The sequence below is a fragment of the Dreissena polymorpha genome, chromosome 3 (assembly GCF_020536995.1).
Source record: "Dreissena polymorpha isolate Duluth1 chromosome 3, UMN_Dpol_1.0, whole genome shotgun sequence".
Classification (NCBI taxonomy): Eukaryota; Metazoa; Mollusca; class Bivalvia; order Myida; family Dreissenidae; genus Dreissena; species Dreissena polymorpha.
The window spans coordinates 57,361,370-57,379,087 of record NC_068357.1 but is presented as its reverse complement, the minus strand read 5'-3'; the positions used below and the strand labels follow the sequence as shown (position 1 = coordinate 57,379,087).

Below are 17,718 nucleotides of genomic sequence, written 5' to 3'. Positions count from 1 at the left end.
AGAACCCGTTGATTGTTTGAATATAAAATTTATATACACGATTCGATAACAATTTGAAAAAGAAAGTTTTAAGACCAGTCTAGCAGTGTTAATTGTAAAATAAGATTGTTGTATAATTAGTTTTTTTTAACCATTTTGCTAACTTTTGTGGGATTATAATTATTATTATTTATTACATTTAATATTAGGGGAAATAAATTGTGTGTAACCTACGGTTTAGATTTAGAGATACTTCCCCAATCGGGATACTTCCCTTGTTTACAATTGCGCTCTTCAAATAAACACATAGTTAGGTATTTGTCGTTTTTGGATTAATTCATTATCAACATTTAGAGCTAGTATCTCTTTTATTTGTACATGATGTATGTTTAACATACAAAAGTTTTCATTTAATAATTCACTCATTACTGTATTATTTTTGTTTCAGACTTCAGTGCCCTAACATCTGACTTTGAAGTTCGAGATAGAATATGGTAAGTATAGTCTCAGTTGATAAGTTAATTCAATGGAATATGGGCGACTGTTCGATATTTCTTGGATTGGATATAGCACTGGACAGAGTAATTGTACAATTTATGAGTATCATTAACTTTAAACTTTATTGGAACAATTTATCCTGCTTTGATTAACTGCTATGCCCATGGCATGTGTAAAGTAACCACGGAGGAAAAGTGTGCCAGTTGACAGGCTCAATCCCATGACGTCGGAACACTAGCACATGTCAATTGCTATAATTATGATAATTTATTTCAGAATGTCACGACCGACCAATGTTTTTTCGGGTGTGAAACCTTAGAGACTAAAGAGAAGCAGGAGAGTTGTGTGTTTTTATCTGTAACTGTTCCCCCTAGTAATGATGACAGATACAATGTTGAGTCTGGAGTGGATAATTTATTGTTTTAGGTGGACTGCAACAATCATGAAGATGAAAAAGCCACCGAGCAACCATTAGATAGCTGTTTACATGTAGAATGTTCAGTTTAAATTGTTGTCGACAATAATAATTATATGAGTGCAAAATATGTGACAACAAATATAGGACAAAAACTGGCTACACACGATATTTAGTGAGCCACATATTTGTAATATTTGTTTAAGCTTGTTAAAACATTTTTTTGCATCAAAATTAAAGGTTTGTTGAAGATACCAAAAACATAATTATAATTTTTGTTGTGTATTGTTATTGTCTATAGATTTTGTTGAAGTCTGGCAAGGCAAATGTTACTGAAATTATAGAGATTTACCGGTAGTTCAATAATGTTCGGAAATATGTAATTGATTATGTGCATGTGGGTAGACCGAAACATTTATCACTCTTATGAAAATAGTGAAGCTGTGCCGACAGTGGTATACAGTGTACTACTTATTGGAATCCTGTATTTGTCGAGTTCCATAATTATTTTCTTAATACTGTTAGTAGACAGTGTTCGTATCAATTAAAAATAAATCAACATAAATAGATGATATCCCTTATCTTATCATGTTTACAATGTACATAATTGTTACCATTTCAGACATCTTTTAATGTTAACTGACATAATTTTAAAATTAATGTTATGAACTCTTAAATATTTTAATAAAAGCGTATTCATTTCTCTATATATTTATTTTTTTAGAAAATATTTGAATTGATTAAAAAAGACTTTCACTACGTGGAAAACGTCTATGATTTGAGGTAAAGTTTAAGATTATTAAATTTGATTTGTACAAAATATGTTGAAATTTTGTAGTTATACGTTTCAAACTTGTCCGTCTATTACTTTAAAAGACACATTCTTGAAGTGGTGGTAAAGTAATGAACTTTTGGTATAAACCATGCAAGCATGAATGAACCAAAAACCCTGTACTGAATAAAATTGTTTATTACAGTGTCAAACATAGTTCGTTCTATTCCGTTTTGAACAGTTTGGTCTCCTTATGTGGAGTTGCAGGTTCGAACACTGACTCAACCTAATTAAGTTAGCTTCCATGTCTCTTTTTAGGTTGACAGAATTTTTTTTACACTATCCTATTGTCCTGCAATGTTGTGTCTAGACGAGTGGTTGGCGGCAGAATCTTCACATTTGTGGTGGCAACGTATTTGCAAACAGCCCCGTGCGACTTCATTCGGTTTACTTATATCGGACCGTTTAGATTTTCGTTGCCGCCATCCGCGCTTCGATGGTGAATCAAATGCATTATTTCTGTAAACAAAGAAATATACACCCAAACAAATTACATTAATGCAGCCATCTTCTAAATATCAAAGTAAAGGTACATATATCTAGCGGTTAATTGGAATTCAAATATACGACAGGTGGTACTTGTGAAATGACATTTCATGGGTGCTTTAATGTCTATTGCGCATTACCTGGAAGTTAAGATCATAAGCTTTTCTTACAAGAAATAATACGCGTAACAATTATCTGCGTTTAATGATTACGGTACGTTTTTTTGTCTCCCACAATCTAGAAACATATATACGCATGTCGTTATGAATATCTTTCAGTTACAAGCACATGGCTAGAAATTGCATCCATACCGGTAGTTCAAAATTCGTCACCAACTTCAAGTACTATATTTAACGTTGAACATACGATGTGAACATGTTGTTTATAAAACATGCTGAAAAGCACGTAATAATCTGCACATGTATCAATCGATTTCGTGTATTATACATTGTTGTGTTTCCGTACTTTATCCGGTGTGTGCCAGTATTTTGTGGTTTCGTGGGTTATCCGGTGCCCGTGAAACCAATATGCGATCATTTTTCTATGCAAATACTCACGTTTTGAAGTTGCCAGTAATGTCCTACAATTTCATTATAATTCTGAATGAGTATAACAACAATGTAAAGTAGTAGTATTATGTTTTTTTCTCTCCAGTTACAAAAAAGCAAGTATTTTTAAGCTATTTCATGACGTTGAGGTAGGTATGGTTAATTTGTTTTCGTTCGTTTTGATAAAATCTTTTATTTACATAACGAATTTTGAAGTAAACCATTAGCTGAAATACCATAATGTTCCACAACATTTTGAAATGTTGTGGTTATTCGATGTTACTCAGCAGCTGGAGTTTCACTTCTTTATATTGTACTTGCAAAGGCCGGAGGCCATATAGCAATAAACATTGAAACTTGAAATACCATAATGTTCCGTGAGCAATAGTATTTGGCATTTTAAGGTTCATGTAGAGGCTTCATTTTGAAAAATGTGGGACCCCAAGCATTGAACTCAAATTTGACTAAAGGAAGAGTGCCACATTGAAAATGTATACATATATGCTTTAAAGGATGTTTTTCCTTCAAACTGCTACCAATTTTGTACATCAACGTATCATACCATCCACAAAATCAATCAAAATACAAAGCGATTTTAACACTAAAGTATACATTATTTTCAAAAATCTGAATCATGTTTATTCCACGTATTTCGGCGGAAAATTATATAACTAGTGAATAATATCGACATTGACGAGGGCAAGTTACGCTTAAATAGTAAAAAAAGTTTACATATCTAGAAATATCAAAACTCGAACACATGTCATTTCATCACCATGGGGGCAGCCATTTGTAAATTCATAACATAGAAAGAAACATGCTAAAAACTAACTCATCGCCTAATTGACATTCCAAACGGTTGACGATGACAAATGCATTGGATTGTAATCTTTCCGTTGATGTTTGCAAACTGCACGATCAGACCTCATAAACACTCAAAAGAATAACTATGTAAGAAGCATTTCACCAATGTTTACAATTGTTGTCGAATCACCATACTTATATTATTGCGCATAAAATAGTACGCTTACAGACTGACAGAAAGATCGATACGTAACTCCGTTAAATTCATCACGGTATACTATTCTATTGATAATATATAATAACACATCGCTTTAACAATCTAAAAGGAGAAATAATTCTTTTAAACAAAGTTTTTAATAACGAAAGTGAAAACAACGGAAGTTAGATGGATATTCTGTGAGATGCACTTCGGCTCCAGAAAAAACAATACAAATAAACTAAAAAAGACGTGTGGGGGACAATTTTCAGCTGGAAAATATTTGAAATAGGGTAAGTGATGATATCTCTACGTGGTCATTTCTGTTATTGAGTGCGATCTCTTGCTGATTAATGTTAATAGTTGTTTTAGTAGTTGCGAACCAACTGTCAAAATATGTTTGTGTTTTCTCAGGTATGTGTATACACATACCCGGTTTTCTCACTACTGCACGTGGTTTCGACCGATTTGTTTTGCACGTTTTTCTACGGAGCACAGCGAGGGCCACGCTTTCAAAATGGGTAGAAGTAATCGAAATATAAAATCAATCGGTTTGCCAATTTCTTTATAATTCTTTACAATTTTATATGTCGTCTGCAATCTATTTCAATTTTAGATGGTTTAAATTTGCAATTTGGTTGAGAGGTAAATAACAAAATTGTTAAGCCTTTGAAGAAGAATTGTGACTCTTACTATCCACCATACCTGGATTTTTAAAAAGTAGTTACGTTTTAGTTATTTTTAGAACTTTGTTTAGGAAATTTTTCCAAAATAGGCAGTTGAATAAAAACTCATTTGTTGTTTTATGACAATAATTTTCTGTGAAATATTGCTAACTAGACCTTGTATATGTATATAGCTTTGTATTTATTCAACTTAAGGTAGTGCATATCCTTCCTAACTTTAGATTGAGATTTTGTAAATTAGTGTAAAAATGTATTGGTATTAAACCAAAATATGAATAAAGCACACAAATATTGAATGTCAAAAATGTGTTTATGTTATTCTATCCGTCTTTAGCTTTAAAATGATATATAGTTTGACCATATTGTACCACATTGAATGAAGAAAAGCCAAAGCGAATTTTTAATGAATTTTATCCCCCCCATGAACCTTAATGTGGTTTTGTGGCCGATTTCACTTCCAATACTAGGCGCATCCTGCATTTTACGTTGTTTATTTTCCGATATGATCCGTTGCCGTTTCGCGTATTATCCGGAAAAGTACAAATGTTTCCAGTATTATCCGTATTGGTTAGGCACCGTGTGGATGTTTGATTTTAATTGCAAAATGGTACATAGTTTATTATTATTCGCACTTGAATGTTGTGTAAATAAATGTCGACCACGTGATAAGATAAGGTACCCCTTTACAGACTTAAATCCAAATTGCTTTGTATTAATAAAATGGGTTTAAACCCTATACATTGTGCATTGATCAAACTGGTTTAAACCAAATTGCTTTGTATTAATCAAACTGGTTTCAACCCTACACATTGTATATTGATCAAACTAGTTTAAATCCCATATTGCTTTGTATTTATCAAACTGGTTTCAACCCTACATGCTGTGCATTGATTAAGCTGGTTTAAACCCAAATTGCTTTGTATTAATCAAACTGGTTTCAACCCTACACGTTGTGCATTGATCAAACTGGTTTAAACCCAAATTGCTTTGTTTCAATTAAACTGGTTTCAACCCTACATGTTGTGCATTAATCAAACTGGTTTTAACCCAAATCGCATTGTATTTATCAAACTGGTTTCAACCCTAAACATTGTGCATTGATCAAAGTGGTTTAAACCCAAATTGCTTTGTATTAATCAAACTGGTTTCAACCCTACACATTATGCATTGATCAAAGTGATTAAACCCAAAATGCTTTGTATTAATCAAACTGGTTTAAACCCTTCACATTATGCATTGATCAAACTGGTTTAAACCAAAATTGCTTTGTATTCATCAAACTGGTTTTAACCCTACACATTGTGCATTGATCAAACTGGTATAAACCCAATTTGCTTTGTATTAATCAAACAAGTTTTAACCCTTCACGTTATGCATTGATCAAACTGGTTTAAACCCAAATTGCTTTGTATTAATCAAACTGGTTTCAATCCTACACATTGTGCATCGATCAAACTGGTTTAAACCCAAATTGCTTTGTATTTATTACACTGGTTTCAACCCTACATGTTGTGCATCGATCAAACTGGTTTAAACCCAAATTGCTTTGTTTTAATTAAACTGGTTTCAACCCCACATGTTGTTCATTAATCAAACTGGTTTTAACCCAAATTGCTTTGTATTAATCAAACTGGTTTCAACCCTACACATTATGCATTGATCAAAGTGGTATAAACCCAAATTCCTTTGTATTAATCAAACTGGTTTTAACCCAAATTCCTTTGTATTAATCAAACTGGTTTCAACCCTTCACATTGTGCATCAATCAAAGTGGTTTAAACCCAAATTCCTTTTTATTAATCAAACTGGTTTCAACCCTACACATTATGCATTGATCAAACTGGTTTAAACCCAAATTGTTTGGTATTAAACAAACTGGTTTCAACCCTACTCGTTGTGAATTGATGAATGCAGTTTAGATTAATTGCATGGTATTAGTCAAACTGGTTTTAACCCTACACATTGTGCATTGTTCAAATTGGTTTAAATCCCACATTGCTTTGTACTTAATCCAAAACAATGTCTTGATCAAAGTTATTTAAAGCCCAAATATGTGTATCGATCACGCTGGTTTAAACACCAAATGCTTTGCATTGATCATTCCAAGGAGATAATCCAAGTTTCATTTATTTGTATTTGAAATATTTGTGTGCATTGTTCTGTGTTCAGTTATTGGGCAATAAGTAAATTATAATATATAAAGCACCGCACAGTGATGATGATAATATATTCTAATGATGCAAATGAAGTTTTGAGTTTTAATTTGTTTATGATTTTTTTTATAGATTTTTTCAATCCCTGACTACATAAGAAAGAAGAGCCAAAACAATTTTTCGGTTTGAACACATTTTATTTGAATAAATGCAACACTTAAACATTTAATCAAAGTGTGTAAAAAAACAATTGATGCTAAGTATTATGGTAATTGAATTATATGTTAAAACATAATTAATAAATGTATAAACCAATGACAAGTATTATATATATATATATATATATATAATAATTGACATAACTATAGTGTTAATGAGCAGATGTGAGGCATAAAGCATTAAATATTTATATTTTTTCCATCACTTTTTTAAACAGATCAATTTTTCAAAATGCCTGTTAATTTCTTCAGAACCTATATATAATCTGCCATACATTTGTGTACTCTGCTGTGTTCTTCTTCAAAAAGATGGTCTATTAGAATGTACTTTTGACACACTGCAAACATATTAAGAATTTTACAATAGCATATTAATAAACCTTTGTATAAAAAAGAAACAACAATCTAACATACTGCATCACATCTTGCTACAACATATGCCCTGTCAAACACCAATATGTTCAAAATTCAAATAAATTGTATTTCAATCTAAAATTCAAATAAATTGTATTTTAATCATGTTAAAAGTAGAGCTTACACATATACAAACAATAAGAGTTCCGTGCAAACATTGTCATTTAAAAAAAGTACTTTTAATATTCACATTTGAATATTCATACATACACAAAAGCATGACCCACTTGAACAACTACAAAAATGAAAGCTTTCAGTCCCCCAAACAACAAAATAAAACCATTACAGTGCAATAAAAGCAAAGTGCATTCACAAAACTTTTATTCTTATTTACCATATGTATACAACGTAACACAAACAATTGTATTTCAGTTACGATTTTGCCTACTTAGTATACAAAAGTCATTATCTTTCTGCATATCATCTTACAAAAGAGATTCCCATATTTAACATTTATAAAGTAAATATAACTTTTTCAAAACATTCACTGATATTTTTTTTTGGAATAGTTTTACTTTTTTATTTTTTTTTAAATAATGCAATGTTTGAAAAATGTATAAATAATTGAACTATTTTAGCAATTATCTACAAAAAAATAACTTTATTTATATGTAACTACAACTCCTTTCTTCTACGATTTTCTGGTTAATACATGTTTTTGATAAAAGCCATCAAAATGGTACACTTTATAAAATACCTCATACATGCAGCCTTTTAAAATATAAAAACATATGGACTGTGCTCTGTGAAAATGGGGTTTAATGCATGTGCGTGAAGTGCCGCCCCAGATTTGCCTTTGCAGTCTGTACAGGCTAATCAGGGACGACACTTTCCGCCTAAACTGGATTTTTGCTAAAAGACTTTCTTAAACGAAAAATACCATACAAGCGGAAAGTGTTGTCCCTGATTAGCATGTGCGGACTGCACAGGCTAATATGGGACAACACTGTTCGCACATGCATAAAATTCTTTGTTCATAGAGCACCGCCCATATATTTTCCATTCTGTAAGGAAAAGTATCTTTCCCGTATTGACATCCGTACACAACTAAGGGTAACACTCATAAGTAAAAATTAATGCATCAAAACATGTTTTCACATTACAAAACTATGAGCAAACATTCCATTTTGGAGTATGCATAATAAAAGTTGTACATAAATATGATAAAAAATGTGTCCCTAAGACTATTGCTTGTCAAGAAGTGATTATTTACCCCCCCCCCCCCCCCATAATAATTTATTTGACAAAATGTGTTAAACTCAAAGAAAGAAATGCCTCAAAACTTTTACAAGGTCACAATCGTATAAAAATGTAGTTTTTTTTCTGTCTATATCTAGGAATGTTTGTGTTGTAAAACAAACTTAAAAAAGTTTTAAAAACTTTAATACAAAATATACTGTAGGTTTTAAGAAGCAATATTAAAAAAGAACTACATATTTTGTGATTCATAATTGCTTTTTTTAAGTGTATATTCTGCTTTTTTTCAAACTTTCATAATTTATAAAGTGAATATAACACACAAAATAATCAGTTACAAATATTATCTAAACTTAAAAAACATACAAACATAACAATATAGCAATTTACAAACTACCATTGAAGCATTTAGAAAATCAAACAATTAAAAGTACAAATTAAAGTTTTAGTAGGAATGTGTATCAAAATGGAAAATGATTTCATTAAATTTCAATCATGAACAAGATGGACTGTAAGTAAACTGTATACAAATGCCTCCATGACAACACTAATTTAAAAAAAAAAAAAGTTAAATTTATTTTGCAATTTATCTTCAGACAAAAATCAAGCCTAATGACATTTCTTTGCAGTGAAACAATCATAAAAATAAGCCTCGCCTGGGAAAACTTGGAATAATGCATGTACCCATCCCAGATTAGCTTGTGCAGAGTTCACAGGCTAATTTGGGACTTAATACTAAATGCACATGCATTAAGCCCTATTTTCCCAGAGTCATGCTCAAATGTACACATTTCTATATCAAGGCTGCTGTATTTGAGCTTGAATATGCAGACTTCCAGCTCTAATTATTTAGTACTATTTCCTTTTCAACACGTTCACATTTTGTTTGCTTGCTTGCTTGTATTTTATGTAAAACATACATAATTAATTAAGATGATTGTGGATAAGTATGATAATTATAATTATGATAAGATCAAGAAATGTGTTTGTCAGAAACACAATGCCCCCTACTGCGCGGCTTTGAATTTTATTTTTGACCTTTGACCTTGAAGGATGACCTTGAGCTTTCACCACTCAAAATGTGCAGCTCCAAGAAATACACATGCATGCCAAATATCAAGTTGCTATCTTCAATATATCAAAAGTTATGACCAAGGTTAAAGTTTTGGTTAAAATTTTGGGACAAACACATACACATACAATGACAGACAGGCCAAAACAATATACCCCGGGGGCATAAAAAGCATATAATACATAAATTAATGGATGATAGTAAGACACGTGGATTACATAACATTTGCTTCCATAATTTCAATGTAAGTACATGTATTTTGCAAAAAAGTGGGTAAACTTATAATTGTTTAAACATTTTTTTAAACTAAACAAAAAGTAATTGAGTGTTTTGGGCAAAATACTCTCACAGCAACAATTGTTGTAAGTCTATTCAGAGAAAAAGTTTTTGTCTATATATCAACAAAAACAGAAAAATCACAAGTACTTAAACTATACAAATCTGATGCATCCATAACTTCACATGGTATTGTAATCTGTTAAATCTGAAAGTACATTGTTACTTCAAAATGTGGAGTCTTCAACAAACCTTCACAATAAAAGATAGTGCAATTACTATAACTGCAAAAATGAACATGTGAAAGTTGTGTATGTGTGCTTGGATATGTGTGTGTACATGTACAAATGTGTAGAGAAAAAAACATTGAAGCCTTGCTCTGAGAAAACGGGGCTTAATGCGCTTGCCTCAAGTGTTGTCCCACATTATCCAGAGCAATTTGCACTGACTTATAACGGATGACACTTTCTGCCCAAAACTGAATTTTCCCAAAGAAGAGACTTCCTTTAAACGCAAAAAAAAGGAAAGTGTTGTCCCTGTTTAAGCCTTTGCAGACTGGGACATTTTTTTTTTAATAGTCATACTTTAAGCCCCCTTTTACCCAGATCAAGAGCAGGTATACACCAATCAATTGTTATACTAAAGTCTAAGAATAAAGAATATTCTTTCAATTGGAATATTCAAATACTGCTTTAGTTCTGAGTCAAACATGACATTGATCCACCTCTATCTACATCTTTCTTCATGACCAAAGTTTTGCTTATGGCAAAATCACCACAGGTAGATTGTATATTATTAAAATATTCTTTGGTTCTAAGTCTGTTCTTTATTCTTAACCCTTTCCCCCAAAAGCAAAGTGAAAATGGCTTTTGCAACCAGCATAAAACAAGAACAGGTTGTTCAGGTTTTATGCTGTTTGCTGCTCATCAGTATCCAAGGGTTGGAAATGAAGCCTTTACAACTTGAATTTAGCAAGAAAGGTCTTTAATTAAATTTAACTTTCTAAGCGACAACAAATGCGTAAAAATACTTAGTCTAAGAATGGGTTGGTGAATACGGGCCCCAGACTCATATCAATGGTTGTGAATCAATGTGTGGGTGTGATGGATCATTCCTGGTTGCAGCCCCCAGCATCCGCCGTCAACATTTGATACAAAAATTGGTCCTTCATACAGCCATCGACGAATTCTGAGCGTGTTAAGACACCGTCATTGTTAACATCCATCTTGGCGAATATTTTCTGGGTTCGTTCCTCTGGTGTATCTGTGTCATTATTGGTCAAGGCATTACCCAGCATGCTGTAGATGGCCTGAAAATAGCAGACAATTATTTAAATTTAAGCCTCACTCTTGGAAAATGGGGTTTATTGCATATGCATAAATTGTTGTACGAGATAAGACTGTGCAGTCTACACAGGCTAATCAGGGACACAAATTCCTGTTTTTATTGTATTTTTCATTTAAAAAGTCCCTACTTGGCAAAAATCCAGTATTAGCCAAAAGTGTCGTCCCTTAACTAGCCTGTCAGACTGCACAGGCTAATCTAGGACACTTTTCGCACTTGCATTAAGCACAGTTTTCCCAGAGCGAGGCTTATTTTGGACATAATTGACAACAAATCTGCCCACTGTTATTATAAGGGAAACTGAAAAAAAATATTGGAGAATACTTTGAATGTTGAATAATCTAATTTCTAAGTATGGGTGACTGAAAATCAAATTGCAATTCCATGTTTCTGATATCAACTAATTCCATTGACTATTTTAACAATCAATTATAGCAAAACAAAAGACAAAAACATCATGCACTCTTCTTTATCCCAATTTTTTGACTGTGTAGCCAATATCTAAGAAGAAGAAATTCAAAAACATGTGAACTCTATTGTAAACAAGAGCACCGCCTTGCGGGTGCAGACCGCTCATCTATTTTCTTTTTAAAGGTGAAGGGACTCTCATTTTCAATCACAAAGGAGGGAGGAGTGGAGTGAAGAGGGGTGTATAGTGTGGGGTTGTGGACATTTATTACATTATCTTCCAAAAAAGCGAAAAAAAAATAAAAAAATAAAAAAATCGGGGGGGGGGGGGTATAGTGTGAGGGTGTGGTGATAATTTGTGAGATGATCTTAAAAAAAAAAAAAAAAAAAAAAAAAAATCAAAAAAAAAATTTGGGGGGGGGGGGGGGGGTGGGGGGGGGGGTGGGGTGGGGGTATAGTGTGAGGGTGTGGTGGTCATTTGTGAGATGATCTTATAAAAAAAAAAAAAAAAAAAAAAAAAAATTAGGGGGGGGGGGGGAGGGGGGGGGGGAGGGGGGGGGAGGGCACGGGGGATGGTTTGGGTGAAGTCTATTGTGGTATGTCAGGTAAGAGTAGTTTCATCAAAGTATCAATCAAATCTAATCATAAATAAAGAAGTTATGGCAATTTTAGCAAAATTTAATAATTTGACCTTGAGAGTCAAGGTCATTCAAAGGTCAAAGTAAAATTCAAGTTGCCAGGTACAGTAACCTCATGATAGCATGTAAGTATTTGAAGTTTGAAAGCAATAGCCTTGATACTTCGAGTGGATCGAAACACAAAATTTAACCATATATTAAAAGTTACTAAGTCAAAAAAGGGCCATAATTCCGTAACAATGACAACCAGAGTTATGCAACTTGTCCTTTTACTGTACCCTTATGATAGTTTGTGAGTGTTCCAAGTATGAAAGCAATATCTATGATACTTTAGGGGTAAAGTGACCAAAACATAAATCTTAACCAAATTTTCAATTTTCTAAGTATAAAGGGCCCATAATTCCGTCCAAATGCCAGTCAGAGTTACATAACTTTGCCTGCACCGTCCCCTTATGATAGTTCATAAATCTTGCAAGTATGAAAGCAATAGCTTTGATACTGTAGGAATAAAGTGGACCTAAACACAAAACTTAATCAAATTTTCAATTTTCTAAGTATAAAAAGGGCACATAATTCTGTCAAAATGCCAGTCAGAGTTACATTACTTTGCCTGCACAGTCCCCTTATGATAGTTAGTAAGTGTTGCAAGTATGAAAGCAATAGCTTTGATGCTTAAGGAATAAAATGGACCTAAACACAAAACTTAACCAAAATTGTCAATTTTCTAAGTATAAAAAGGGCACATAATTCTGTCAAAATGCATGCCAGAGTTATCTAACTTTGCCTGCCCAGTCCCCTCATGATAGTAAGTAAGTGTACCAAGTTTGAATGCAATAGCATTGATACTTACTGAGAAAAGTGGAACTAAACGCAAAACTTAACCAAAATTTGCAATTTTTTAAGTATAAAAAGGGCACATAATTCTGTCAAAATGCACGCCAGAGTTATCTAACTTTGCCTGCCTAGTCCCCTCATGATAGTAAGTAAGTGTACCAAGTTTGAATGCAATAGCATTGATACTTTCTGAGAAAAGTGGACCTAAACGCAAAACTTAACCGGACGCCGACGCCAACGCCAACGCCAACGCCAACGCCAACGCCGACGCCGACGCCAAGGTGATGACAATAGCTCATAATTTTTTTTCAAAAAATAGATGAGCTAAAAATTGTAATAAAGAGAGGAAAGCCTTCAAAATAACTTCATAATGTTGCACTTAAAAACAATGCAACACTTTGTATTGATTCTTGTTTTCAAAGAACACAAGAAGTAACAAGATGTGTTTGTCTCCATATATTTGACTTTTGACCTTGAAGGATGACCTTTACCTTTTACCACACAAAATGTGCAGCTCCATGAGATACACATGCATGCCAAATATCAAGTTGCTATCTTCAATATTACAAAAGTGGACATTAGATGAGCAATTTTGAACCATATATTTGACCTTTGAACTTGAAGAATGACCTTGAACTTGACTTTTCACCACTCAAAATGTGCAGCTCCATGAGATACACATGCATGCCAAATATGAAGTTGCTATCTTCAATATTGTGAAAGTTATGGCAAATGTTAAAGTTTGACGCAAACCAACACACCAACAAACCAATAAACCAACAGACAGGGCAAAAACAATATGTCCCCCACTGTAGTGGTGGGGGGCATAAAAAAACATTAATTCTGGGGCAACTCTTTGAAAACAGGGATTAATGCATAAGTCCCAGATTAGCCTGGGCATTCTGCACAGTCTAACTAGGGATGACGTTTCCTGCTTATATGGTATTTTTCGTTTTAATAATGTCTCTTCTAAGCAAAGATCCAGTTCATACGAAAAGTGTCATCCATGATGAGCTTGTGCAAACTGCACATGCCAAACTGGAGCAACACTTTATGCATGTGTATTAAGCCCCATTTTCCCAGAGATAGGCTCAAATCTCAAAACATTAATTCTGGAGCAACTCTGAGACCTTAAAGCAAGCAATCCTGTATAAATATCTCTCTGAAGACAGTGGGCAGAACCCAGAGTCAGGAAAACCAGCAATTTAAGGAGACCCAGAAAAACAAGGACACTGCCTGATCAGTCTTGACTCCCATTTGCTCACAGTCTGGGTAATTCATGGTTCTCTGCTTTTCTGTTGTTAATTATACCTTTGCAATTGAGGTTTCCCCCAGAAAATTATCAGTTTCCGGAGAAGATTGCAGAAAAATTACTGTCTATTTCCCCTTCATGCGAAAAGGATTGATGCTGTATGTGAACTATGACTGCACAATTGCGTCTTTATTTTATGCAGCCATATCTGCTGTGTTTATTATGCAAAACGTTCGGGATATCATATTTAATAATGATATTTTGTGTAAATAATTCTTTAACTTATTTTAAATGCCCATTTTTTTCACTTATATTTAATGTGCATTTATGCTTCTATACTAAATATGCCTAAAATCATTTTATTCTTTCGAGGCAGATGTCTTGTTCTATATATTGAAGTGAATTTATTAGCAATGAACTGTGCATTGCATAGCATGATATGTGGTATACCTATAACCAATAATATAATGATCACACCATCAATGTGTTATACTAGGTATTGCATTTCCTTAAACAACAGAATATTGCTTAATCAGCAGGTGTTGTATTTCTGTGGTTTGACACAGAATTTGTTGCTATGCAATATGAATTGTCAAGTGACTAGGCATCAGGTTAAGAACTAATCATGAAAACTGTGCCATTTCTGGGATAATATAATTAAGACAAGAGATGCCTCACTAAAACACTTGACAATTCTTCCCTATGATAGTGTAATGTAAATTTTATGTCCATCATCTGATATAACGACCACAAAGACATATCTTAACCCTTTCCCACTCAGAAGTAAAGTAAAAATGGCTATGTGCAAACAGCATAAAACCAGTCAACAGTCTGTGAGTAACTCGCATTCTGTTAAGATTTAATGCTGTTTACTGCTCATCAGTATCTAAGGTTTAGAGTTGAAGCCTTAAAAACATGAATCTAGTTAGAAAGGTCTTTAATTAAATTTAACTTTCTAAGGGACTACAAATGCGTAAAAATATGTATCTAAGTGGACACTCCAGCAGCCAATTGTATAAATCTGGATAACTCTTATCCAGCAGATAACTTTTGGTTATCTTCAATTTTTTTTAAAGATAACCAAAAGTTATCCGCTGGATAAGAGTTATCCAGATTTATACAGTTGGCTGCAGAGCATAAAGCAGTTGCCGACAAATGGATGGAGTAGTCTAACTTAAGACTATTCGGTGCATGAAAAGTCTTGCAACCCTTTACCTCTTAAATACATATTTTTTTAGGCATTTGTAGTCACTTAGAAAGTTATATTTAATTTTAAACCTTTCTTACTAGATTCAAGTTTTTAAGGCTTCATCTCTAACCCTTAGAAACTGATGAGCAGTAAACAGCATACAACCTCAACAGACTGCGAGTTACACGCAGGCTGTTCTGGTTTTATGCTGTTTGCACATAGCCATTATCACTTAGCTTCTGAGTGGGAAAGGGTTATGCAGTTGCCGACTAATGGGTGAAGTAGTCTAACTCAGACTATTTGGTACATGAAAAGTCAAGCTTAAAAAACTTACTTTTATAATTTCCACCATTTCATTCTTCTCAATGGTCCCGTTTCCATCAATGTCATACATTGCAAATGCCCAGTTCAGTTTCTGAGATGGGTTGCCCCCAGAAGTTATATTAATAGCTAGTAGAAACTCTTTGAAGTCTATTTTTCCACTATTGTCCTTGTCGAATGATCGGAAAACATGTTCACAGAACTGGTCCGGATTTCCCGCCGGGAAAAAAGTGGAATACACCTCCAGGAACTTTGTCTTTGAGAGCAGACCATCTGGACAATCCCTCTGTAGGAAAGAAAATAAATATGTATGTTATTGGCTTAGTTAAAACTAATTTCCGTTGGCTTGGTTGCATTAAAAGCCTAGGACTTACTGAAATGCTTTTGGGTCTGTTTCCTGGGTAGAACCAGTACTTGAAGTCTCTTTGGAGGAGATTCTTAAGAATGCTAACACAGTGGGGATCAAACCCATTACCTCCTTGTCGCTAGGCGACCTGCATTGTTTATGTAATTATAATTATTATTTATTATGTTAAGTGCTAGAGGACTTAAAAGATTGATTGCTTATTTAACATATTTTTAATGCATGTGCCATTGATTCATATGTGTATGTGTTCATTTTAATGGTACTTCAAGTTGTCTTTATGTTCATGTAAATTTATGTATGCCATATATTATTAACATTTTTATAAACAACATCATCTATCATTTGATTAATTTGTAGCAATCAATACAATCTTCAAAGTATCAGAGCTGACCATAACCAGATAAGTCACTTTGGCCACAAACACCACACATACATTGTAAAATAAAGGAACCATTGTGAAATGTACCATGAAAAGTCTTCATAGTCCGTAATTTACCCAGAAGCCTCCTTTTACAAATTCTCAATCCCAGGAAAATTACACTTTTATGAAAGCATAGTCATTGATTAAACAAGGCAATGGAGTTTACCATAAACCCAGCGGGTCCTTAAAAAAACACCGGTAACAGGCCGATGGAAATATTCTTTGAATTTTCACAGGTTTGAGTCCTTGATAAAAATTAAAATTTACCATGAAAAGTCCTTGTTTAAACAAGGCAATAACAACTTACCATGAAAAGTCCTTGCTTAAACAAGACAATGAAATTTACCATACAAAGTCCTTGCTTAAACAAGCCAATGAACATTTACCGTGAAAAGTCCTTGATAAAACAAGGCAATGAATTTTTTTTAGTCCTTGCTTAAACAAGGCAATACAAATTTACCATGAAAAGTCCTTGATAAAACAAGGCAATTAATATTCGCCATGACAAGTTCTTGATTAAACAAGAAAATGACAATTTACCATGACAAGTCCATGATAAAACAAGACTATGGAAATTCACAATGAACAGCAATTGATTAAACAAGGCAATGAACATTAACCATGAAAAATCCTTGATAAAACAAAGCAATACTAATTATTCATGAAAAGTCCTTGATTAAAAAAGTCAATGGAAAATTACCGTGAAAAATCCTTGATAAAACATATCAATGGAAATTTACCATGAATCCTCTGTACCAGTCCTTGATTTCATTCTTTGAGAATTTTGTGTTCTGTGTTAAGAAGTCCAAGTCTTCCTTTGGCAACTTCCTCTTCGAGGACTTGTTACCCATGGCTGCGTTTGTTGGTAGAGATGTCTAATGAGCTTTTCTGTGTTATCCTGCAAGTACAATACTTATTGATGTAAATAAAATGTCTTAAATTGTTGAAGTCATACAAACAAATAAGGTGCAACACTTTCCTAAAAAAAAAGAATTTTAGGATTTCGCTTCGAAGATACTTCATTTGAACAAACAATTCTATAAAGGCAGAAAGTGGTGTACCTGATCAGCCAGTGTGGATTGAACAAGATAATCAGAGACCAAACTGCGCACATGCTTTAAGCTCCCTTTTCCTGGAGCTTATTTGCACAAGACCAATAACCAGAGTTGG

At 33.4% G+C, this 17,718-nt stretch overlaps 1 protein-coding gene across 1 annotated transcript; it reads right to left on the bottom strand.

Annotated features, from left to right (window-relative positions):
* Window positions 1–6,773: 6,773 nt before the first annotated feature.
* Window positions 6,774–17,446, bottom strand: LOC127874293 (neuronal calcium sensor 2-like; the record flags this gene model as incomplete). The annotated part of the gene is given in 3 exon segments (XM_052418519.1): window positions 6,774–11,083; window positions 15,774–16,046; window positions 17,289–17,446. Coding segments are annotated over 3 exon segments (585 nt in total). The 3' UTR covers window positions 6,774–10,882.
* Window positions 17,447–17,718: the final 272 nt, after the last annotated feature.